Source organism: Carassius carassius, chromosome 23 (genome assembly GCF_963082965.1).
Source record: "Carassius carassius chromosome 23, fCarCar2.1, whole genome shotgun sequence".
NCBI classification, from domain to species: domain Eukaryota; kingdom Metazoa; phylum Chordata; class Actinopteri; order Cypriniformes; family Cyprinidae; genus Carassius; species Carassius carassius.
Window position 1 is genome coordinate 25,844,655 of NC_081777.1, and position 25,682 is coordinate 25,870,336.

The window sequence follows — 25,682 nt, forward strand, 5'->3', positions numbered from 1 at the left end:
AAGTATATTTTTGTTTCCTAGAGATCACAAAGGATCTTACGATTATATTGCACACGGATTATCATAAGTGAGACGTTTTGCCACAGCAATGCAAAAAAAAAGAATTGTGCATTACAGTAGCAGTTTCGGTGTGAACTGATATATGCATGTGTGGTGAGAAACGCACACTGAAGGAGCCTTTTTATTTCCTGGTGCGCTAATTCAGGGCACTTCGGAGATTCTGTAAATAGTGCATTACGGCGTCCTCTGCATGTAATCCTCTCTGAACTGTAATCATTATTTTAGCACTACAAACAGTGCCGTTCATGAGGACTATTTCTGGACCGTTGTTTGCTTGGAGAAGTGTTGTCTGTGCCGAAGCACAGAGAGTTCCCAGAAGCCGAAACCCTGCTCAGTTCTGCTTATGTTGTTTTGTTTTGAGGATCTGATGTTGAGATGTTATTCAGATGTTTCAGGTTCAAGCACTTTTTCTATTTCAAATGCCTCTGGAAAAGTGATGTGCATCTCCCTGAGGTAAACGTTGCAATGTGTTACATGCATGGGCTACATTTTTTTCTTTTAGGAAATTGCAGTCATTCCTTGAGACTCACGCAGATGGCCCTAGGTTTGTCATGGACTCTGCCTTTTTGGTTGTCCATACATAGCTCATTGTTTTTACAGAAATCTTGTGGGGCCAGTAAAGAATCAATATTTTATATGCTTTATTATTGCATTTTGTGCCAGTTTAATTCAGCACTGTGCGGATAGTAGAAAAGTGGCTTTTTCTATTTGAACAGGTCCCCAAAAGGAGGTTTCTGGAACTTCTGTATACATTTTTCAACAAATTTGTCTAGAATTCGCAACAGGAGCTATCAAGCCATGAACGTTATACACATACAGTATGAAAAATACACATATATGTTTTCTCACCAAGTGTATTTAGTTTATGTAGAAATATTCATAAATATATAGGATGAAATCAGTCCAGTTGTTGCCCCGAAGTTGACTCTGTCAGCTTTAGTTTTAAGTCTGAGCACTGCTATCAAAGGGAAAGTGTGCAAGGTATTTGTACAGCGGCTATTTTATAAGTTAGCATCTGGACTCTGACTCTATTAAACTGGCCTGCCATGACCTGTAGGATTTTTATTTAAAGCGTATACTCGAGTTTCAGTCCAAGTTTCACATTCCCTCTCTCCCTCTCGCTCTTCCTCAGGTATGGCCTCGCAAGTGCAAGTCTTCTCCCCTCACACTCTCCAGTCAAGTGCCTTCTTTAGCGTGAAGAAACTGAAGGTGGAGCAGAGTTGCCACTGGGATATGACAGGGTACGGCACGCACAGCAAGGTCTACAGTCAGAACAGCAAGCAGAGTGTCTCAGTCGCCCCAGTGGGCATCAACGCCGCCAGTCTCCAGGTCTCCAACTCTTCTCTGTCCTGTGAACAGGCCCTCCTCTTCCCAGCTGGCTCGGGGCACATTGTAGTGGCCTCGGCTAGCAGCACATCTGGGGCAGCTGGGCAGCTGCTAGGCAGCACCGGGAGTAGTGGAAGCGGCAGCGGAGGCCACAACCTGACGCGCCGCAGCACCGTCAGTCTGCTGGACACGTACCAGCGATGTGGGCTTAAGCGGAAGAGTGAGGAGCTGGACAACAACAACGGCAGTGGAAGCAGTGTGCACGTGGTCGAGGAGCAGCAACTACCCGCACCCATGATTCAGAACAACACGCAGAGCGGGGCCACCATCGCGACTGCGACCGCCTCCACCACGGCGACGTCCAAGAACAGCGGCGCCAACAGCGAGGGCGATTACCAGCTCTTGCAGCATGAGGTGCTTTGCTCCATGACCAACACCTATGAGGTGCTGGAGTTCCTGGGTCGAGGGACGTTCGGGCAGGTGGTGAAGTGCTGGAAACGTGGCACCAGCGAGATCGTGGCCATCAAGATCCTCAAAAACCACCCTTCGTATGCGCGACAGGGACAGATCGAGGTGAGCATACTGGCGCGGCTGAGCACGGAGAGCGCGGACGACTACAACTTTGTTCGAGCGTACGAGTGCTTCCAGCACAAGAACCACACGTGCCTGGTCTTCGAAATGTTGGAGCAGAACCTGTACGACTTCCTCAAACAGAACAAGTTCAGCCCGTTGCCGCTCAAGTACATCCGACCCATCCTGCAGCAGGTGGCCACTGCCCTCATGAAGCTCAAGAGCCTTGGACTGATCCACGCTGACTTGAAACCTGAGAACATCATGCTTGTAGACCCAGCCCGCCAACCCTACAGGGTCAAGGTCATCGACTTCGGCTCTGCTAGTCACGTCTCCAAAGCGGTGTGCTCTACATATCTGCAGTCCAGATACTATAGGTAAGGCGCTAATGTTGTCATGCCCTATGTTGGAATTGCTCCTTTTTGTTCAGTGTTAGTTTTTCAAGATTCCTGTACTTCCATAGTACTACCTTCTCTTCTTGCAAGTGTGTAGCAAAAATACATTTGTAGATTAATTGATTCCGCCATCTTGAAATTGTTCTGTACTTTGACATATATGACAAAAAATTATTTCATGGGTTTTTAATTAGTCCTTTAACTTGTTTTGGCTGTAAAGTGTACTTGAGAAGCAACAATACATAAGGTATTAAGACTTGTTTTGTATCCTGGATAAGATTGGATGTTGTCGTATTACACTTTTCACAAGAGAGTTGAAAATGAAAATTCTGTTATTAATTACTCACCCTCATGTTGTTCCAAACTTGTAAGACCTTCATTCAACTTTGGAACACAAATTAAGATATTTTTCATGAAATCCGAGAGCTTTCTGACCCTGTGTAGACATCAGTGCAACTGATACTTTCAAGACCCATAAAGGTAGCAAGGACATTGTTGAAATAGTCCATGTGACATCAGTGGTTCAACCTTAATTTTATGAAGCTATGAGAATACTTTTTGTGCTGTCCATGCAGGGTCAGAATGCACTCGGATTTGATCAGAAATATCTTAATTTGTGTTCTGAAGATGAACAAAGGTCTTCCTGGTTTGGAATGACATGTGGGTGAGTAATTAATGACAGAATTTAAAGTTTTGGGTGAACTATCCCTTTAACTGGTTAATACTTCAAAAACAAGATTTGTTAATTTAAAAAAAATGTATTACTCATTAAGAATATAATTTTTTTGCCGAGTATGATGTATTAACCACTACTGTGAAAATTATTTACTCTGGCTTTGTTAAATAATTAAAGTTTTACCCACAGAACTAAATTTGTGGTGTCTGTATCAATCAGAGTATCCCATCTTGCAATTCCCCTCCATTTATATACTTACCTTTTAAAATCTGATGGCTCCATGGCCTTATGGGATACCAACCAAGACTGCTTGTTGGCAAAGAAAGAAAAAGTCCTATTCTTAGTGAGTGTTTTTGTCTAAACTGTAGTTATGCTGCTGTTTGCAAACTCTGTAGTAGGGAAGTGCGCATATTCTGTTTTTTTTTCTTGGTGTTGTGCATGTTAAAAATCCCCAGAACTTCCTCGACACGTGCATTAAGATGGACTCATAAAATTCAATGGCTTGCTGAGAACCTGCTTCCTTATCTTATTTAATGTGATAAAACACATGCTGAGTTCTGCTTTGAAGATTAAAATAGTACGATTACTGTGTTTTACAGCATGGTACAGCTTCATTGTGGCAGCACCTTGGAGATATTTGCAGCCGTTTTTTTTTTTTTTCCCTTTTCCTCCTTTAGAGTTCCTTGTATAAAAAGCTATAGATTGTGCTTATAAAAAACAGCCTACAGAAATGCAGCATCAAGTTGACTGTAAACAGGGGGGCAGATTAATTTCCTCCCAACCCGAATCCAGCACACTCATCGCTACTTACCATCTCCCAAGGGATGAAGATACGGGGTCACCGTCAGTTCCCCGGCAAATACTTCCCTGTAATCCACACCAAAGTGCCAACATAAGAAACAGATGCCTCACTTGAAAGCTGCTTATTTTTTTTTCCAGTCAACTCTTTCATTTACCTATAGACATGTTTGGGTTTCACAAGCCAGGTTGGGCTGTTTTGTGTAGACTAAGACCTGGTTCATACAGAAGCCTGCTCTGTTGGGTTGCCTCGGGTAGGCTGAGGGTGGGTTAGGTTAGGTGTATTACCACACAGCCACCCCAAGAGAAATCAAACACGGGGGAATGAGTCAGTCCAAGTGCTGCCAGATGTGTTATGTTTAGGATGCCACTGGCATCGTCACTAAATGAGGGTAGATATAGGCTATCGTTTCCAATGCTTTGAGGCTTGAGTTGCAACTGGCTCATGTTTGGGAAATTGCTGAAGTGAGTGGAAACTATCAACAAGTGTGTCGACTGGTTGGTTATTTTATCCAAGTTGTGCTGATGTAATCGTTTTTTTTTTATAGGAAAAGATCAAAATAGACCGAAAACTGCATGCTTTTGGCTCAAGGTCACTGAAAATGAGTATTTAATTAATGTTCTGTCCCAGTTTGGTGGAGAAGATTTGAAGCAGGATCTGCATAAACTTTTTTGCAATTTCTTAAAAGCACACTGATTGTCTTTAGATCCTCAACAGACAACAGAAATATATCTGTTTAAGAAAAAACAAGTATTTTTCAACTGCCCATGTGCAGTAATTTGAGTGTGCGTCAGTTTTTTGTCACTGAATTAAGACTGAGGTGATGAGTTAAGTGCAAAGAATAGTACAGGAGCTGCTTTTACTCTGAGTTTTGTGTCCTTTTTCTTGTGGGAGTCCACATAGAAGAAGATCCCTTAATTTCCTCCTAGCTAGAACGAAGAGGGGGGAAAAGCTGACAATGAATAGAGTCACGTCAGCCGTCAGCCTTCTGGAGCGAGAGAGAGCAGAGAGAGAGAGAATAAGACATAACAAGCACTATTACTATGCATATTTAATGTTAGGGATTTGTTCAAACCCTTAAACCTATAATTGGGTGCTTAACTCATACTGCACCATTTTATTTGATACGATTGATATGATAGATGATTATACACTGCAAAAAATCCTATTAGTTATGCCTTATTTGTCTATTAAATTTAAAATATATAAATACAAATATTCAAAATAAGATAAATGCACATGCTAAGACTTGTTTTAGAGATTGCATTTCATCTTTTTGCCTTGACAGATGTTTTGCAATAAGACAAAATACAGTATTAATGCAGTCTGTGAAAACAAGTCTTCTGCAGTGTTGCTTCTCAAGTAAATTTATTTTATTTTGAGGATAATTATAGATTTTACTGGAATAGCAAGTTTAAAAAAAAAAACTAATTAAAACTCATTAAGAAGTCATGTTTTGCATAACATGCAAAACTATTCTAATTTACATTGAAGGAGGGGTCAAGCCACTTCTAGAGACATCTAGTTGTGCAACTAAACAACGTGCAACTGCATAACAATGACCCAAACCACCCTAGAACCAGCAAAGCAATGCCCTTACAGTTTAGTATCATAGTGGTGATTTTTGCATCAGAAAATACTGTTTAATAAAGCATAAAAATCTTGTTTTAGTGATCCATTTAGTTCATGGATTGCAGATCTGTTGTAGGTTATCTATACATATTATTGCATGATCAATGTTTTGCATTTCTGTACTGAAAACAACAAGATACCTAAATCAGACATCAGCCTACTGTTACCGACTGGCTCTCACCTCATTTTTCAGTAACAGGACACACACACAGAAATGTAGCGAGCAGCGCCCCACCTGTACAGGCCTCCCACAGAGTTCTGTAGCCCTGGGAGAGGATCACACTGTTCTTGGAAACGCTCTGACTGTTTAATACGGGCTTCTGTCTCTCATAGGGGAAAATCTTATTATGGGAAAGGAAGAGAAAGATTGTGGTTTTCTGGAAGGGTCATGAGCAGACACTTTTCTAAATGGCTGATGCTAGCGAATCTGCATTGTGAAAAAGAATGCAACGTTGATCTCCTTTCACACATCTTTGTATCATTGTGTATAATGTCAAAAATACTCCCTGCTGGGTTAAAGGTTAAGTGTGCGTATGCATTTTTCTGCATGTAAATGCTCTCTTCTATTATACACATAGACTAATAAGTATACACTATAGAATATGAATAAGCCATTTAAAGTTTTATTACGTGTGTAAATACTGGCTTAGTGATGTCTGATCTATGAAAAAATTGTTCTTTAGAGCTGGATCTTTGTATTGGTGTGAATCAGTGAATCACTGAACCAAGAACCTTTTGAATCGGATCTTTGTTTTGAACCAGTTAAACCATTTTCTAAAAATGGTTCTGGACTGGTCTAGACTTATTTAACCAGGAACTGACTTACTGATCTGAGAAGTAATTATTAAAAAACAAAAAAACAAAAAAACAAAAAAAAAAATATATATATATATTATATATAAATATAAATATATATTTAAGAACTGTAATCTTAAAAAAAAAAATTCTTATAAAATGTCCTAATATTTAAGCAAATATGTTTTATATTTATATATTCAGTTTACATTTTAATTTTAGTGTAAGCTTTAGTAATTTAGTAATTTTTGTTTAACATAAATATATTAAAACAATTTTCTGTTTTATTTTTAGTAAATTAAGTACTTAATCTTATTTTAAGTTTAAGTACTTAAAGCAAGGTTTTTTAATCCTTTTTTATTTTTCATATTTTGTATTTTTCATATACTTCTTTTTAATTTTAATAATAACACTAGTACTAAAAAAATATTCATTTCAAAATAAATCATCTGTATATATTAAATGCTCCTTTTTTTTAACACTTTTGACCCATGGTGGCGTGATCGGAGGGCAGTAACCTGTTTGTCCGACCAATGAAAGATGGAGTGAGTGTTCGGGAGCTTTTTAAAAGGTCATTATTTTTGCAATTGCATTTGCTGATGCAGAAATTACACACTTCACCTTTAATGCATAACAAGGCCACAAGCCTTTCTAGAGAGGGAGAGAACAGTAATCACTCTTGCATCTCTCAATCTGTCTGGATTTATTACATCTGGACTGCTGATAAGAACGGCTGAATAGAGAAGAGATTAAAAGCAGCTTGTTCTGCCATTAAACCTCATGAAAAACTTGAGAATTAAGGCTAACCCTTGCACCAAGGTTACCAAACGTTTCTGTTGAAGGCAGGGCCTTTCAGCAGAACTGTTATATAAAGACATGCTTGCTCATGCATCTTCCATTCTGTTCCCCACAGTTATTTGTTTTGGCAGTGCTTTTAAATCCGAGGGACTATTACCCGCGACCTTCGATAGGACAGGATGCACAAAATGTTCCCTTTGCATATTTTTAACTAAAGCCCCTGTCGGCCCTCCCCTCCTTCCATCTTTGCTTCCTAAAAGGCTCCTCTTAAGATGCCATCAGCTGTAAAAGTGATTGTGGAAGGCAGAGAGGACTCTCAGCAGGAAATTTCCCGTCTCAGCAGCTTGCCTATGGCTTTGGTGTCATTCTCCTACTGCAAATGCCCCTTGAAAGCTTCCACAAACGGATGTCAGCACTGGCATAGCAGCCCCTATCAGCTGTTCCTCATATCTTTATTGCCGCTGCTCAACACAAACCCACAGTCTGTCGCTTTTACTGGTATTTGATCCAGTGTAGTGTATTGGATTTAAGAGCTCATATTATGTAGATATAGTGACTTTATAGATTTTTCCGGACAAGTAAACAAAGCAGTCCTAATTAAGGTAAACATTAGAAAGGCAGTTAGCTGCATACACATGCTAGCCATGGAAAAAGCAGTCAAATTATGTGACTCATGCATTGTATGTGGTGGATTAGACATTTACAGCCTTATTAAAGTAGTAAACAGCAGTTTCACGCAGCTTAAGGATGATCTTTCAGTCTGTTCCATGTCGTGAATTGCTGTTTGCAATGTATTTCACCTAAAAAAGTAATGGGATAGGATGTTTAAGAAAGAACATGTAGGGAAGGACTTTGATTTTATCGATTGTGAATTAATTGGATTGTGAAAAGTGGGTGTTACTTAACAAAATGCTAATGCTAATTGTTTTTATTCAGTTTTAGTAATTTTAGTACTTAAACATAAGTACTTGTATAACTTATCTTTTTTTTTTCAAGGGTTTTTTTTTTTTTTTTTACCTTTTAATCAAATTTTTTATGCTTTATTTTATTTTAGCTTAATTTCAATTAGCAAAAAAAGAAAGAAAAATCCTAGTTTTATTTAACAGTTTAACACTATTCCTAAAATACTTTGAAACTCCTCATTGAAATGCATTTTTCCAAAGAACCGATTTCTAAAAAAAATTTCAACAATGTTTCAATGTTTTGTGATTTAGGGCTCATCATTTAATCTGTTATGAATTATTGGATTGCGCAAAAAGATGGCGTTACTTAACAGAATGCGAATTTGCTAACAATGTATAAATACCGTAGCTATTTGGCTATTGGTTTAAATCAACATGAAATGAAACGACAAAATGTGAACAACGTTGTGAACAATTTTGTTGATCTTTTAATGTTTATTCAAATTTGAATTTAACTTGTACGTACATCACAATGCGGAAGAAAATCTGACGGTACCTCCATTTTGTTACAATTTTTTTTTTTTTTTTACAATTGCGAAGGCAAGCTTAATTTGTTTTTGGAGTAATGATGAATCATTGAATTAAAACATGCTTTAGACTGTAAATAGGGTAAATTCTGGTTTCACAGTGATGTTAAAATGAAAAACACCTTTTGGCTGTATGGTGTTTGGTATTTGTTTGCACATTTCACACTCATTAGCTTTACCAAAACAGCATATGTCTTAGATATATATTTGCCTATAGACATCATTCCATTGGTCTGAGACTGTTCCTAATACTCTGTTTATTCAGGTTATGTCAACTTAACACCCCTCACCCTAGTTGCGGTGCGGGCTAGCTAATGATGTAACAGGTAAATCAGGCTAGCTTACAGAGGATCAGATAAAGCAGATTACCGTCCTGTCCCAGTTGGGCCTTGTACCCCTTTTATCTTAAATGAAATAGGGATGTATATCATGAACAGAATGTTCTCATTTAAGTATGAGATTTATGTAAAATCGCCTCCGTCAGCTGAGTGTTACATGGCTGCGGTTAGAACGAGGAGAGCAGATGCATAGCATATGCTGTCATATGTGCAGCCCATCTCTCGTTCTTGTTCTCTACCTCCATACACAACATCCCGCCCAACCCCTAGCTGCCGTCAGTTCTCAGCACTTTGAAGACCCTGCTGGGTTCGGCACTGTGATTCATAGCAGGTAGAGGTCACCAAGGAAGAGATAGCATGGCCACTCAGTGTGTCAGTCAATATTCTCCAGACGTCAGAGCCTTAATATAGGAGGGCTCGAGGGGAAGAGAGCATGCTTTGCACATTTTTCTTCGATAGGCAGACATTTTTCCCAAAGATGCACAGGAATCCGGAGCTCATGACCATGCTTTTGTTTAGAACATCCAATGCGATAATGGCCCAAGCTCGTAACCTTGAGGGATCTCATCCAAGAATCTTTTTTTTTTTTTTGGGCACATCGATCATAACAGCACAGCTTGAATGTGCTATAATGCAGGAATCAACTGGTATGCCTTTTACTGTCAGTTCTTAAAGCGCTGCATTGTGCAAAATGCAATGTGACCTCTTCTCTAGCTGTAATGCCAAAGATTTACCCTCGAGACGTAGCGTTTGGTGTCCTTAACTGGGCCAGACTAACAAAACAGTTACATTTTTAAAACAGTTATTTTAAGAATTTTTTTCATAACATCTTAAAATAAGGATAGCCTTAAGGATAGCACATTTGTCTTAAATACTAGGTCATTTAATAAATGTTTTGGTTTATTTCAAATATTAGGCATTACAACACCAGCGACAGTATCTATAATGGATAATAATACATAATATAGTATGTATAATTGAGATTTTACATTAGTAATCTAGCATTCTTGTACACTACTGTTCAAATTTATACATTTTTTATAATGTTTTTGAAAAGTCTCTGATGCTCACCAGTGCTGCTTTGAAAATAAAATGAAAATAAATATGTAATTATTAATCAAATGTAAAATACTGTTAATAAATAACAGTTTTCTATTTTATATATGTTCTATTTATTTCTATTTCTTTCTAAACTACAATCCATTACTAATATACATATAAACATGTAATTTACTCTTTTCTTGGTAAAGCTGACTTTCAAAAGCCATTACTCCACTCTTCAGTATCACATGATCCTTCAGAAATCATTCTGATATGCTAATTTGGATTAATTTCTTTAAATTTCTTATCATTTTCAGTCTTGAAAACAGTTGTGCTGCTTAATACTTTTGTGGAAACCGTAACACATTTTTTTTTTCAGGGTTCTTTAATAAAATAGAAGTTCAATAAAAACAGCATGTAATTGAAACTGAAATCTGTTTTTACCACTATAAATGTATTTACTGTCTCTTTTGCTTAATTTAATGCATCCTTGCGGAATAAAAATATGAATCTGGTAACTTGGTGACTACTAAGCAACCACTCAGAACATTCCATCATCGTGGCGGTGACTTTAGCAGGGACCCCTCACAGAACCAACAAAAAAGAAGACAAATGTGTAATATCAATCTGTTCATCTAAAGAACATCACGGGAACATGATTCCTTTCTGGCACGAAACAATACGCCTCAGTGTGAGTAGTCAGAACCTGTCTATCTTGTGTTTATAAATGAACTGCCGTTCCAGGACATTTGCGGTGGCTCCGTGGCAGGCATTAAGAAGCGCTTTAATGAATGAGGTTGCCACTAGTTACTGTTCTCTCAAGCGTACGTAAGGCATCTTTTTATTCCGACGCCACTGCGCAGTGGGATTCGCTTACACAGAGCTTTGAATATGAGTTAGGCTGGCCTGTAGCAACCAAACTAGAGCTGTTTACCCATAATGCAACAAAAAGAGGCAACAGACATCACTGGGGTCTTTGATATGCTTTCCACAAGAGAATAAGGGTTTGTTTGTACTTCTCAGATAGAAGCTAATATAATAACTCTGAGGAGGTACAATACTTCTTTGACAAATGTCAACCATGACATTTTCTTTGTTATTAAGATTACATTTTCCAGGTTTTTTATTTATTTATTTTTTCCAACCAATGGACATCGAGGTGCATTGCATTGATGGAAAGCTTTTTTCTGTTTTTGGACCTCTTAAGAATTACTTATGAGACGTTCAACCTTTTGTGAAGATGAGTGACAGAAACGTAATAACCAGGAGCTCGTTTCATTTGCCTGTGGGCTAGCCGCTTCATAGCGTCTTACTTTCTTCTCAGCGGAGCAAGAGACAAGTAGCTAATTAACTCCTGCTACTTGAGCATCTTAACACCAAGCCAAGTGCTTAGAGTCATTTTAGCCAGCTACAAAATAACATTCCATATCATTTTTGACAGATATTGACACCTTTAGTCCATTTTAAGAGCTATGTTGTGGTCATTTTTACAAGTGTAACTATGATTTTTAAGGTTTTGTTGTTTTCTGATGCTAATTTAGTAGGACAGAAGGGGTAAAGGCACACCTGTTGAAAGATCTTGATATGCCAATTAGGTATGTTTTAAGCATGACCAGCTAAGAACCAGCTTAAGCCAGCTCATGACCAGCAGTCATGCTTCAAAACATGTATGCTGGGGTTTTTTTTTCCCACAAGGAAGGAAAAACTACTTTTCAGTACTCTCAAAGTGTATGATCTTTTTATTTAACGTTGATGAAACCACACATTTTGTGGGAAAAGGAATCAAAAAGAAATTTGTTTTGTTAAATAAAAATTATATAAATGTATCATGTGGTGAAGGAGGTCTTCACACTGGTTAAAAAGAAAAACCCTCCAGTATTGATACAAATACTTGAATAATATGACTTGTGTAATATCTTGTACTACTTGTTAGAAATCAGTCACTTTAAAAAACATTTTACTATATTCTGTTCATTTTGATAATATCATTTAGTTTTACTTTATTCAGTAAACACACTGGCATTGAAATGGTCGGATTAAAAATACTGATTTTTAATAAAAAAACAAAAAAAAAAACATTTTGATTGTGAAATCTGCTTAGGCTGAATGATGGAAATCCCATAATATTTTAATGACTTTACAACAGTAATATTAAGTACTGAAAAAGTTGGTGTAGAAACTTCACTAGCACTTAAAAAAGTATCGCTGCTTAATATTTTTTGGCAAATTCAATCAAATTACAAACAGCAACACATTTAAGTAGAAATACTATTATGTATATAATTAAAACTTGATTTAATTACCTGAAAATAATTAACAAGGCCTTTGTCTCAAAATATATTTGATCAGCCACATTGCACAGTAAAACGTGGATGTTTAAAAGTGCTGAAACTAAGATCAAATGCTCTTTTTGCCGTGATGTACCCTACATTTTCTTTCAGAATATTTGCAAGCTGTGATCTTCCCTGCCCATTTTTATGCCTTTTGAAAAGGTGTTTCCATCCGCTGTCACTTTAGAGACTTTTAGCAGCACACTTTACTGTAGCCTTCCACGCTATTATTATTAGTGTTGAGTTCAGCATGGTTTGGTGACATCTGTATTCTTCCCAGGCTAAATAAACCATATTCCTTTGCAAGTATGGAGTTTGAACTCACAGGCCTATAAACCTTTCCATTTTCTGGTTTCTCACACAAATATAGTATTTAAAGATCCTGAACTCCACGTTCCGTCATGGTTTATGTGAACTGCTATGTAGTCGAGTGGATCAGTGCACATGGTTAAGCATTCCAGTGCTCTACTATGTTAATGACATAATGATGGTATTGCTTTATATTATCAGCTGAAATTGCATGTTTCCTGTGCTTGGGTTGCCACAGAAACAAGTAAAGTTTGGAGGGTCAGTATCCAGCTTTGCTGTGGTGAGGTTTGGGCCGGGGCCAGACATGACTGGTTTATGGGCATTATGGGTTTTGTGAACAACATAAGTGGCCGTACTCCTCCTCTACGCTCTTTTCCAGCCCGGTCACAGCAAATGTCTGGCTTCCAGGCAGCCATGCAATTTCCCATTAACTGCATTGAACGAAACAGATGCATTTGTTTTCTCAATTGGAAGAATTTGCTAATATGCGTTAAAGGCTAAATAGTTTGGTTAATTTACGCCAGGCCGGACCCAGCTTGTCCTGCCAGCTGAGGCCTTTTTAAAGCCTGCTGTCTCTTTTTCTCTGTTTTATACTGTTCTGTTCCATTCAATTCAGTTCTTTCACATTGTGTTCTGCGTGGTTTGCTCTAATCAATGCTGTTATTCACACTGGTCTATCCTGTTCTACTCTCTTCTCACTACATTTCTCACCATTCATCACTGACAGAGCTGTTGTTCAGTTGTATGTTATCAAACAATGTTCTGTCAATATATTCTCTGCATTAGCTTTCATAAATTGCAGTGCATGGGGTGCACTGTTTATCTCAGCAATTGAATTATTGACAAATGCTTAGTGACAAAGAGCCATTCGATTTCATTGATGATAAGGAGATGAGATGAAAACTTAAAGGGATAGTTCAACCAAATTTTGTTCTAAACCCATAAGACCCTGCATAAACACATTCAAGACCAAGAAAGGTAGTAAGGAGATTGTTAAAATAGTCTGTGACATCTGTGGTTCAACCTTAATTTTATGAAGCTACAAGAATACTTTTTGTGCACACATGGAAGAGAATAAATTGTTGAATAAAGTCATTATTTTTGTAAACGTATTCTTGTAGCTTCTTAAAATTAATGTTGAACCATTGATGCCACATGGACTATTTTAACAGTGTTACAACTTGTTGCAATGCTGTCTATGCAAGGTCAGAAAGCTCTCCGGTTTCATCAAAAATAATTTGTGTTCCAAAGAAAAACGAAGGTCTTTTGGGTTGAAACAACAAGAGAGTAATTGTGTATGATAATCTCTTTAAGGATTATGATTATAATTGTTATAAACAGAGTTTTGACCCAAATATGAATGGAAATCTTACTGAATGATATCAACAATGTACCACAAGGAGAAGGAAGTTTTAAGAATTATTATCTAAACCTCTACAATTTTATTTTCTGCCTTTTATTGTCTAATTTAATTTAATTTGTATTCAATTTAGCTTTTAAATTTAATTAAAAGTAATTTTAAATTTAAGTTTAATCATTGAAATTGAACTATTTTTTTTATTTTAACACTCTAAAATAATTCACCCTGAATGTTCCTTTGAAAACATCAATCATGAGATTCCATTGTAAAATGCAGAGCTGTCAAATCTTTCTTGAGCTGAGGTTAATAAATACTGAAAGATGATTAAACATCTTTATGGTGCTTTAGTATATCAGTATATCGGGTTCCAGTGGTTTGGGCCTAAGGTGTAATTTGTTTGGAAAAATAATTACTCTTGAATCGAATTCCTTGTTAATTATTAAAGGGGGATAGCATTTTAAATGTACCGTGTGCAGTGAAGTTGATCCTGAATGCTCTCTTATCTTTAAATGGACCGTTTATGGAGGCCAAGCATACATTTCAGCTTGTTAAACAGAGTACATTTTTTACTTTAAGGGAGCATGTTAAGTTTCCACACTGGATGTCTGTAAAGCATCACACTCTTCTTTTTTCCCCCTTGTATAAAAGGTTAATTCCTGGCCACATGATGTAAACTTTTTTTTCTGCAGAGAACATTGTATTACTACAAACACAGAGAACATTGCCTTTAGAGCAACAGAGAGCTGTGAGAATTGGGTTCAGGTGTGTTTAGAAAAGGTCAAGACTTAAATAAAGTTTTTTGTGTTGGTCATTTGTGTGTTTTTTGCAGGAAAGCATCTGTAGACGTTGGCAGGAAGCTTTATGTGCTTAATTTGATTCAAGCTGCACTGGATGATATTGTCTTGTTTCAGCTCAGCTGACTGACCTGTGCATGTGCTGGAAACACTGACATGCCGAGACTGGTTATCAATGACAGAGGAATGCTGCGTCCCTCTCTGATTTTATCATCCAACAGCTTCCCTCAACACAATATTACCCTCATTAGGCTTAGAGAAGGAAGGCACAGGGATTGGAAGGACTACACACGCACATAAACTCTTTAATTAACTCCTGTTCATTTTGTCTGTCAGCAGACAGATGGTGGCACTTGTTGAGATTGAGTCATTATGTTGCAATGCCTCAGTCAATGTGCGTAATGGCCACATTTCTGAAATATTTACTATTTTTATTGACCTGTAAGGGATACGATTGAACCTCAGATCTGTCATTTCAAGGATGTGACCAAATATTGAAAATTGTGGGAAAATGTATAGAACATGTGGTATGATAAAACAAAGCTGATCTGAAAATTAGCATAGAATAACTGGTCCTAACTATAGTAGTTTTTGGACACATTTGATTCATTGACTCACTCATGATGAATTAAAGAGTTCCTGGATAAATCAGTGTTTTGAGTGCTATGGTTGATCGAATGATTTAATGATTCACTCATAATGACTTGTTTAGCTTCTTAATCAATCAGTATTTTGAAGAAATTGGTTGATAGAATGATTGATTCAGTGATTCACTCATAATGAATCAATGAAGTTTCATTAGCTGGTGACATCACCATGTAGCGTTATTGAAAAATACTGAAAGAATAAAAGCAAACTGAACAATAAGTGACAATGACATTCAGTTCATCTGAAATAACTCTGTACTCAAAGACAATGTACTGTATATGGAGTATGGGTTACTGTTTAGAGCAAATATCTTCTTAATCTTTTGTAGTGTATGGATAATCCACTCCTGATTGCATGAGAACTGTTTTCATATAGATATACTATATGTATAGATAAAACAATGCTTACATAAGCTGTCACATGCATAGTTTGTGTGCTTACATAAGCCATACTGAATTATACATGTCACTTCATTTTACTTCAAGCCTGTGGCTACGCCCTAAATCCAGTTAGACCTCATATACATTTGCTAGCACTCTACCTATTTCTAATAAAAAAAAAGGCTATAATTTGATTCAATAATGCATTGTTAATAGAAGCAATGTTGAATTCTTCTCTGATCTCTGCTCTGGCCTTTTGGTATTATTTTATAGTGAATTCTGCCACTGCCGCTGAAAGGCTGGCCTAACTAACCCGTCCTTCCCAGCATGCACTGCTCTTTTCCATGCAAATCAACGCTGGCCTCCCCGTGCTGCCTGCTTAAGTACTTTGGATTCATTAATGTGTAAAAGACGTGGGGAAAATGAAATTCTAAATGAAATGAATGTATGCATCACTAAGTCTTTCACTCACTCTCATTTTCTGCCATCAAGGCACGGAGGGCATATTGATGAAGATTCTTTTGTTTCCATTCTGACAGGAGCCAATCCCGTTGCTGTTGTGTAGGATGCAGCAGACGTTGAGTGAGGAATATAGGTTTCAGAGTAGGGATGAACTCATGGTAGGGCTAATCTGTTGGAAACTTGAGCTTTTCTTTTCCCTTTTTTGTTAGCATCACAATCCCTTTTGCTCTTAACTGGGACTATATTAGGGATTTGAGAAAATGTGTTATGTTTTAAATGGGCCAATAATACCGCTTTTTTGAATGTGAATGATACCTAAGATATGTGGGCTAATATTGTTGAGTAAACTTAAAAAAAAAAAAAAAGGTAATTGAGTTAAAGCTGAAATAAAAATTTAATAGAAAGATTATATGAAAAACGTAAACTTAACAAAAAATTTTCTTTGTAACGAACTGAAATAAGTTTAAGCACTAAAATTACTATTGGAAATAAATAAAACAAAAATTAAAGCTGAAAGAAAAGGTAATCAAACATAAATTGTAATATTAAAAAATGTAAGAACAACTAAAATGAAATTAAAAATGTAAAATGTAAAGAAAAGCTTATTCATAATAATAAGAAATATAGTGGGATATAAATAATAATAAAATAATACTTGTGGTTATATGAGATGATGTGTGCTATTATAAGATGTTTTTATTAATTAAATAAAATTTAATCTAATAAAATATATACAATATATATAATATATATATATACAGTACAGACCAAAAGTTTGGACACACCTTCTCATTCAAAGAGTTTTCTTTATTTTCATGACTATGAGTCACACTGAAGGCATCAAGGGCTATTTGACCAAGAAGGAGAGTGATGGGGTGCTGCACCAGATGACCTGGCCTCCACAGTCACTGGACCTGAACCCAATCGAGATGGTTTAGGGGTGAGCTGGACCGCAGACAGAAGGCAAAAGGGCCAACAAGTGCTAAGCATCTCTCGGGGAACTCCTTCAAGACTGTTGGAAGACCATTTCAGGTGACTACCTCTTGAAGCTCATCAAGAGAATGCCAAGAGTGTGCAAAGCAGTAATCAAAGCAATTTATTTTTTTATTTTTTTGTGGACAATAGAGCATGTGACCAAACTGCATACATTTAATTTAAGGGGAGTTGAGACTTGTTTAATATAGAGAACTTTTTTTTTAATTTAGCCAATAATTCACCACCCAGAAACCACCAAATTTATATATATATATATATATATTGCATATATGGAGTTTACAGTTTTGTTGAAATCTGTTGTTAATTGCCTCGGGAACCTTTCTATTTAAAATCCCTGTTGTAATGTCTATGGCCCTTAGGTGGATATATCTCTCAATTCGCTTGCTGTTGCCAGTCATGATGATCATACTGTCTACAATCAGTGTTGGGAAGGTTACTTTGGAAATGTAATAGGTTACAGATTACAAGTTACCCTATTTAAAATGTAATAGTAGTGTAACTTTTTTAATTACTTTAATAAAGTAATGTAACTAATTACTTTTGAGTACATTTTGATTACTTTTATAAATTTCTAATGAATGTTAATTTGCAACTGTTAATCATCTTCAACCATTTTACACCATGCAGGTTTAACCTTACAGTAGTGCTCAATACTGTCAGACTTTCATCATTCTTCATCACCTGAATTAAGATGATCACATTTGAACACATCCACCACACAATCAGACTTTAGTACTAGCCTTTTACTTAGAGATTGATCTGAAGTTCAATGCAGATTTAAAATCAAAAGAAACAGTTTATAGATACTGTTTTTGAAACCAAATCTTTGCATAACTACCGGCATCTAACTGCTTCTAACAATGGTTTGGGGAAAAATAGTTAATAAAAAAATAAAAGCATATACATCAACTCAAATACGGTTATCTAATAAGCATGTGTCCTATTTTGTGTACTAAACTCCTGAAACATTGGTGTCTTTTTGAAACACTGCTGTCTCTTTGTATATGATATGATGATAGTTTCTCAAAATAAGTAAAAAATGCTCATGAAGTGACTGTTCTAGAGATTAATTTCCATGAGAAATGGGGAAAAAAATAGGCTGGGAAATCTCACACTCATACACCCACAACCCATTCTGAAACATGGACAACCCTATTTTTGTTTTGGACCTGACATGAAAAAGATTTGAATCCTTAGGTTGGGGGACTTGCAACGTAATTAAGAGTTCTCTCCTGAACTGCCCCTTCACTTCCATTATCCACCCATCTCTCTCATGACTTTAATACTGAAGATTTTTATTTGACTTTTACCATGTTTTGTAAGTGCAATTTTGTTTTTTTTTTGGCAAATGAATTACCACTTGTATTTATTTTTACTACAAATTCCATAGTTAAACCACTGTTAGTGCCATACCATGGGCTATATAAATTTTCCTCAGGGTTGTGTTTTTGTATGCACTAGCTCCCCCTAAACCTATGATAAAATATGATGATTTGTCTGCTAACTTACTACTGTAACATTACAATAGATAATAAAGACGTCGTTTATACAGTATTTTGAGTGAGTGTGAGCAATGTGCTGTTGCTGCTGCTTGACTAAGTAAACAAAGACAAAACTACATTAGCATATTTACAGATGAAACTGACCTGCACCTGAAACCCTGAACAGAAGTGTCGCTTCTCTGCTCCAGCTGTGCGCTTACACAGTTCACTCCGGTCTCTCTCTCTCGCATTGATTACTCGGAGTCTGATCCAAACCGTTCGGCGGAGGCGCGGAGAGCGCGCGAGCCCAACCATTGCCAGTCACGACTAACCGATTCATGATTTATTAGAGATTTAATTATCGAATCGCGGATTCGGAAATAATCGCTTTAGTATATTCGGCCTGCAATTATACAATAACAATATAAAAGTAGAAGTCCAAATCGTCTGTCAGGCCACCGGGAATAGTCCCGGTTCTCCCGGTGTCCAGTCAGCGCCTGATTTCCACAGACACGCAGAACGTGCAGGATTCATATTCAGTCTTTTTGCGGCTTAATATTCACAGACATCAGTCCATATCGGGTTTTGATTCAAGTGTACTGACCTACTTTTGATTTATTCGTCCAAAATGTGGCATATTGCTTCCGCATTTGGCTGAATTCCATTTTTATGACTGGATTCTACGAATGTGTTTTCCGCGTCTCGGAGATTATGGGCCATATGTCTTAGTGCAATTTGGGAAAGAAATAAGCTGTATGTGGATGTGTGTAAATATTCAAATGTAATCCTCTTTGTAATCGTTACAATTTTCATAAGTAACTGTAATTTAATTACTCATTTTTTCTTAGTAACTGTAACTGATTACTGTTACATTTATTTTGTAATTAAATTACGTAACGCCGTTACATGTAACTAGTTACTCCCCAACACTGTCTACAATATATTTTCTACGTCTGCACTGCATCTGGTCAATAACGAGGTGCGCTGGATATCTCTACCTCCCAAAGCAAACATAAGCAGAAATACACACACACACACATGCATTCTCCAATCCCGTAATACAGTGAGCTCATAGTGTAAAGGTTGAAAAAAGAAAGCGCAGGATGCTCTTGCCCCGCCCACCTCTCCACTGGCAGGGGTTGTGGCAGTTAGAGCCGGACACAAAACCCTCTCGACATCCTAACCATCGTGCATCATTCAGGGGGTCTCCATGGCAACACAAACACAAAGGGATGGCCTGGAGAGGAGTAGCCAGTGAGGGGGTGTGATTCGGAGGAGAGAGAGCTTATCGTCATCAGGCCAGAAGTAGATTATGTGAGGTCAGCCCAGCGAGAGGTACTACGCTTAATGCTCTGCATCAGCCTATATATATATGCATGTTTATATTTATATGTATATATATATCTGTTGTGAGGAGTAGTAGGTCATGCTTATGGCTCATTATAGCAAGCAGGCTCTCTTGTTCCCGTATAAACTGCAGTGCAGGACCTATCTTTGCTTTATTTTTTTACCCTACTAGTCTACTTTGGAGACTTTTAAATTAGCCACACTCAGTGAGCGGCCATGCGGGGGTGGTTGATATTTCAACTTTTCAAAGTACTTAAAAGTTGTGTTTTTTTTCCTCTTTTAAGAACAGCTGCTCTCTACCAGAGCTAATTTTATAGGGAATTTAGGAAGCAGTTTTGCTTCTGACAGCGTTATGATCAAAGAGCCGGACTGCCATTTAAGACACATCTTTAACCTCTCAGCCCATCTCAACCACATTTGCCTCCCTTTGACTGACTGTGTTACTTCCCATGCGCTCTCAGACCCAAATGATTCCAGCATTCATGCTACTTCAGGCATAAATTCATAAATTCTGAACACTTCCCACCAGCCCACTATTGACGGAAAGGGCAAACGACTCCCCTTCTGTTTCCATGTTTGCCTTTCTATAGAAGCAATGACAAAATACGCTGCATTCCATGTGTCGCATTTCCGTCCCGGGGCCTAGATTGTGACGCTCCAGTATAGCTATTTCTTAGAGTTTTCGTCTTGTTTTCAGCTCTTGTATTTTTTATTGTGTGATTTATACTGGGTACGGCTGCTAATTGTGTTAGCCAGGTGTATGATGAATAGTGCATTGTGGGAAGCACCTAAAGCACTCTTCTTGGATGAATAGCGAAACAGGAAGAAAAAAAAACTCATATAGATGAATGGAAATTGAATGCGAAAGGGCGATATGGGACAAATAACAGCAGCCCGACTGGGGCTGGCGGCATTCAGCTCAATGACATTAAAGGATGCAAGATGCAAAAATGATGTATGTCGAAACAATATTATATGGTCTGAAAACTGTAAAGATAATAACTCTGTAATCCAAACCCACTTTTAAGCTTTCAAAATTAGCTACATGTGAAAATATGACCTGACGAGACCCTCAGAGAGTTGATGATGTCAGGTGAAGGAGAAGTGCTGTTTATTTTCACATGAGCTGGTAAAGCACAGCCCGTTCTGTAATAACAGGGTAGATTTCACTAAACGCTGCTTCCACTGACGCCACCGCTCACAGGAAACTAGCCCCTTCTCTAAACACTCTCATTTGCTTAGTGAAACCTTATTTTATTATATATGAATATTAAATCTTAAGGGACACACTGAGAGAGGGAAAGAATTTATTGTTTTTAAAGCACCGCTATTGGTCTATTGTGTGAATTATATGTGCATGATGGAGCCATTCCTCTTTCTAATGTAACTGTTTAACCAAATGGAATTTTTCTGGAATATATGCTGGACTTTGTCATCTGGACATGATGTAGCAGTGAAGACATCTCTGGTGTACTTGCAATATGATGCAACTGAAGTCTGATAACCTGTAAATGGACAAGTTGATGTCACATTTTTGGCTTTATTGCATCTTTTATTTATAGAAAGAGTGAAGAGTCAGGATGGAGGGAAGAAAAGAAGGGCCAGGTTTGAATCTGCATCGAGAACCAATGCTGAATGTGTAACAGCTATGCTCTTGGATTTGTATGATTTTATGTGTTTTTATTTTTGTTTTAATCCACAGAACTTTATGTAACCATGATATGGTGACACAATTCTTGTGTCTCAATAGAGATACAAATCCATCCGTTCACGTCATGAGCTTTTTACTTGGCAAAAGGCACTCTGTAATTAGTTTTAACTGCTTATGTAACTGTTTTTAATTAAATTATAATTATTTAATTACTATTATTATTATTTTTATTTTAACTTATGACCTAAACACTTTAAAGGGATAGTTCAACCAAAAAAAGAAAATTCTGTCATCATTTACTTAACACTCAAAATGGAAGATGATATTTAAAAGATGATTAACAAATAATAATAAAAAAAAATATCTTTTTTTAATTTAAGTCAGTGGGTTTCAATTTTGTCTTGGACCACAGTGACTTTCATTTTATTGACAAAAAAAAAAAACAGTCATTCAAAATATCTGTTACATATTCCACAGAAAAAAGTCAGTCATATACAGTAGGTTAAGAACTTATTTCTTAATATTACTAATGAGAGTAATATTTCACAATATTAATGTTTTGCTGTGTTTTTACCAAGTAAATGCAGCCTTGGTAAGCATATGAGACTTCCTTTGAACTTTTGAACTGTAGTGTATATTATAAGATTTCTTGATATACTGTCATGTCTGACCGCAGAGCAATTAATCAGTGGCCAATAATTACTCCATTCAAGCTGATGTGTTTATATGCATTACGGCTCTGTTGAGATATCCTCCAAACAAATTGCAAGCTGTGAAGCTGTAGTAATGTCCCTCAGCACCGACAGGAGGGAACACTCACTTCTGTGTGGAGACTTGAGAAATGATACGTCCACCATCAGTGCTTGAAGTTTGTTTGGTCCGCTGGGTAGAGAAGACCAGTGCTGTGTGCAAAAGCTGTTACAAACTGTTCCTTTGAGTTTACTTCTCCAGTCAGTAACTTTTTCCACTAAAAAGTTTTACTCCTAGGGAACTGAATAGTAATTTTCCAATTTGTTCTAAATAATGTAGGCCTACACACTCCACAGGAAAATGGCCAGCCAACGCACCTGTGAATATGTTCTACAATGGAATTTTTATCTGAAAACTTGTGTAATGCTTCATCCACACCACTAGTTGTCAGTATAAAGTGCAACAGTAATGTCAGTTTAGCTAGTGAAACAAAAGCATAATGTATTTATTTATATAGTTTCATTCATTTTTAATGCAAGAACTTTATTTAACTTTATTGAAAAAGTCAAACAAAAGCATTACGTATGTGTTGAAAGAGTAGGGAAGCATATTATACTAGTTTTACCAATTAAATAATATGTAGCCTCCTAGTTGTACATTATTTCCTCGTATTGTTTTTAATTCTTGACACTTTGTTGGAATTCGTATGCCGCAACAGTCAAGTAAATGAATATGTTAGCAGACTTTACTATATATATCCTAAAGAATACTTGTCTGTCATTGTACACTCCTAACATTGATGAAGGAGTAGATTAGAAGGGTGTGGGCTCTAAACTGTAGACACGCACAGTGTCACTCAAATTATGCTTTTTTTAATTCAAGTTGACAAGCATGACCGACGTGACTGGTACAAACTGTTCACTACCCATGAAGAACAATGTGATGACGTCCTCGCATTCATGTGTTTCCGTGAAGAAGGAATTTAATATGTGGACTGTCAGTGAGAAATGGCCCATCTAACTACGTTTTAACACTGTCTTTATAAATTTTTTATCAAAGGGAATTAAGTTTTTTTGGTTGTTTTTTTCTGTATGTTTTGCTGGACATACCATATTGGTCTTGGACTCTATACTGACACCTATTGGTGTGGATGCATCACTGTTCAGAAGCAAATTTTCAAATTACCAGTGTGTTGAGCTATATGAGCATTTGCAAATGCAAATGGTTGCATAATTTGGCCAAAACAATATATATTTTTAACACATGAACAATTAACGCATTAATAATAATATATAATAAATGCTGTATATTATATAAATAATAATAACAAAATTTATAACAAAAAAATTAACTGTACATTTTTTTGCAGCTTTAAAAAGATGTCTGTCTTAACTAATAGGACATTTCAAGTTTTTTTTCTGGCAGAAAGCTGCAGTGAGATTAATCACGCTGCCATAAAAAGTTGTATGTGTTTATTTTCAAAACCACATTTGTCAGTAGAACTATTATTTCTGTCATTTAGACGGGACATGTATTTCCAGCATTGCTTATTTTAAGGAATAAGGGCCTTGTAGGTTTAACCGTTATGTTAATGAAGGTGTCACAGCCATCATTTGGGTCAGAGGTCAACATGCTAATAAGCTGCTGGATTCTCATGCCGTTTTCACACTTGCACACATTGCACGCACACCCACTCGCACACAATAACCACACACCGCCCCGGGAACATCCAGATTGTTGTTTTCCAGGCTCTGGCTGTTAAACTATAATGTGTGATGCAGCAAAGTGCTGATGTGTTCATTCTCTGTAATTAGAACATCCCTCCAGTTCCAAGGAAAGGAAAAATAAAATCTAAACTAATGTTTAATTTGCCTCCTGCTCAAAGGCAGGCCTTTGTTATTACCACGGCAGTTAACTTTATGCAGAGGCCTAGGCATTTCCTGTGATTGATGTAATTTGCATAGAACAAATCAGAATGAGTATCGAATCCCCATCACCCCAACGTGCACACAAACACACATTTTTACATTACACCTCCATCAGAGGCCTAGCAACAGTCACCACCATGTTAAAATGGCATTGTGGGATGGATTTAGTGTGTCACTGGCAGCCTCTTAGGAGTCCTGTTCCCCATGAGCACCCGTGCCACCCCCATCCCACTCCATTACCACAGCGATGGGATTCCATAGTCGGCACTGCTGATTGAACTGCTTGATTATTAGGCACGAATAGCAGAAACAGACAGATGTGCGCACATGTAATTAGACACGTACACGGGTCACACTCCATTAGAGTCTGGTCTGATATTAACCGTTCTCATGTTATACTGACCCGCACTGTCCACTATAATAAACACACATAGTCAATGAGTGCTCGGTGGTCATATTTAATGCAATGCAGCTCGGTTTGCTGTAAACGGCCGGTGGTGCCTTAGGAGGTTTTTGTGTTGCATGTGTGTGAGTGTGTGTGGATGTGTCTAACAGGTGTGTGTGACTCCTAACAGGTGTGTTTGTGCCGGATGGTCCTGAGGGAAAGGAAGTGTAGAAGTGTGACTAGTCACATGGCTCTCTTTGCAATTCAGTTAGGAAGGTGTCAAGAGATTTAGCCCAGAACTGCACTGCCAAAAAAAAAAAAAGATTCCTACATTTATGTATTTGGAATGATTTATTCTCGGAACAATTTAAAAATCTAACTTAAAGAAATATTATTTATTTATTTACAATATAAGCAAAAAAAATAAATAAAACCTAATGATTTAATTAATTAATTAATTAAATTTTAAGCTTTTAAATTGGAATAGAATGTTATTAATGTTGATTTAATGAGCATTGAAAAAAAAAACTTATTGTGACAACATGCCCCGCTGTTGGACACTATATTGTATACTGTGTATGGGGTAAGTTGTCACAGTGAAATCTGCCATTAAAGAGCAACATTAAAATATTTTTTTACATGTTTCAGTCATTCTGAACCTTATCTTCACTTCCTCATGTTTCTTTCCTCTTTTTTTCTTTTTCTCGTCCACTCTCCTGCTGGAGTGATGCTGCCAAGCTCCTGATCTATATTTCAAAGTGCGAGGAAAAGAATTCTGTAATGATTTCCACATCTCCCCCACTAGGCGTGGAAGAAATGCTCTGTGAAACTAATTGAAACTGGCATCTGTGTGTTTGGGGGTTGCAGGGATTTTTTTTTTTTTACAGCACACTGAAATCAGAAATGTTTGTAATCTTCAAATAGCTTGGAGTACTGTTAAATATTATATTAAAAGTTTTGCCAATTATAAAAATGTGGTATTTTAATCAAATTAACATTTAA

General features: G+C 37.0%; 1 protein-coding gene across 5 annotated transcripts in view; it reads left to right on the plus strand.

Moving 5' to 3' along the window:
- Positions 1 to 25,682, plus strand: part of LOC132101648 (homeodomain-interacting protein kinase 2-like) — a 91,960-nt gene that overhangs the window by 21,612 nt on the left and 44,666 nt on the right. For all 5 annotated transcript variants that reach the window (XM_059506744.1, XM_059506741.1, XM_059506743.1 and 2 more), the window contains one exon: positions 1,193 to 2,333. In XM_059506744.1, coding sequence (XP_059362727.1) covers positions 1,195 to 2,333 — 1,139 coding nt within the window. In that variant the 5' untranslated portion in view covers positions 1,193 to 1,194. The remainder of the gene's footprint in view (positions 1 to 1,192; positions 2,334 to 25,682) is intronic.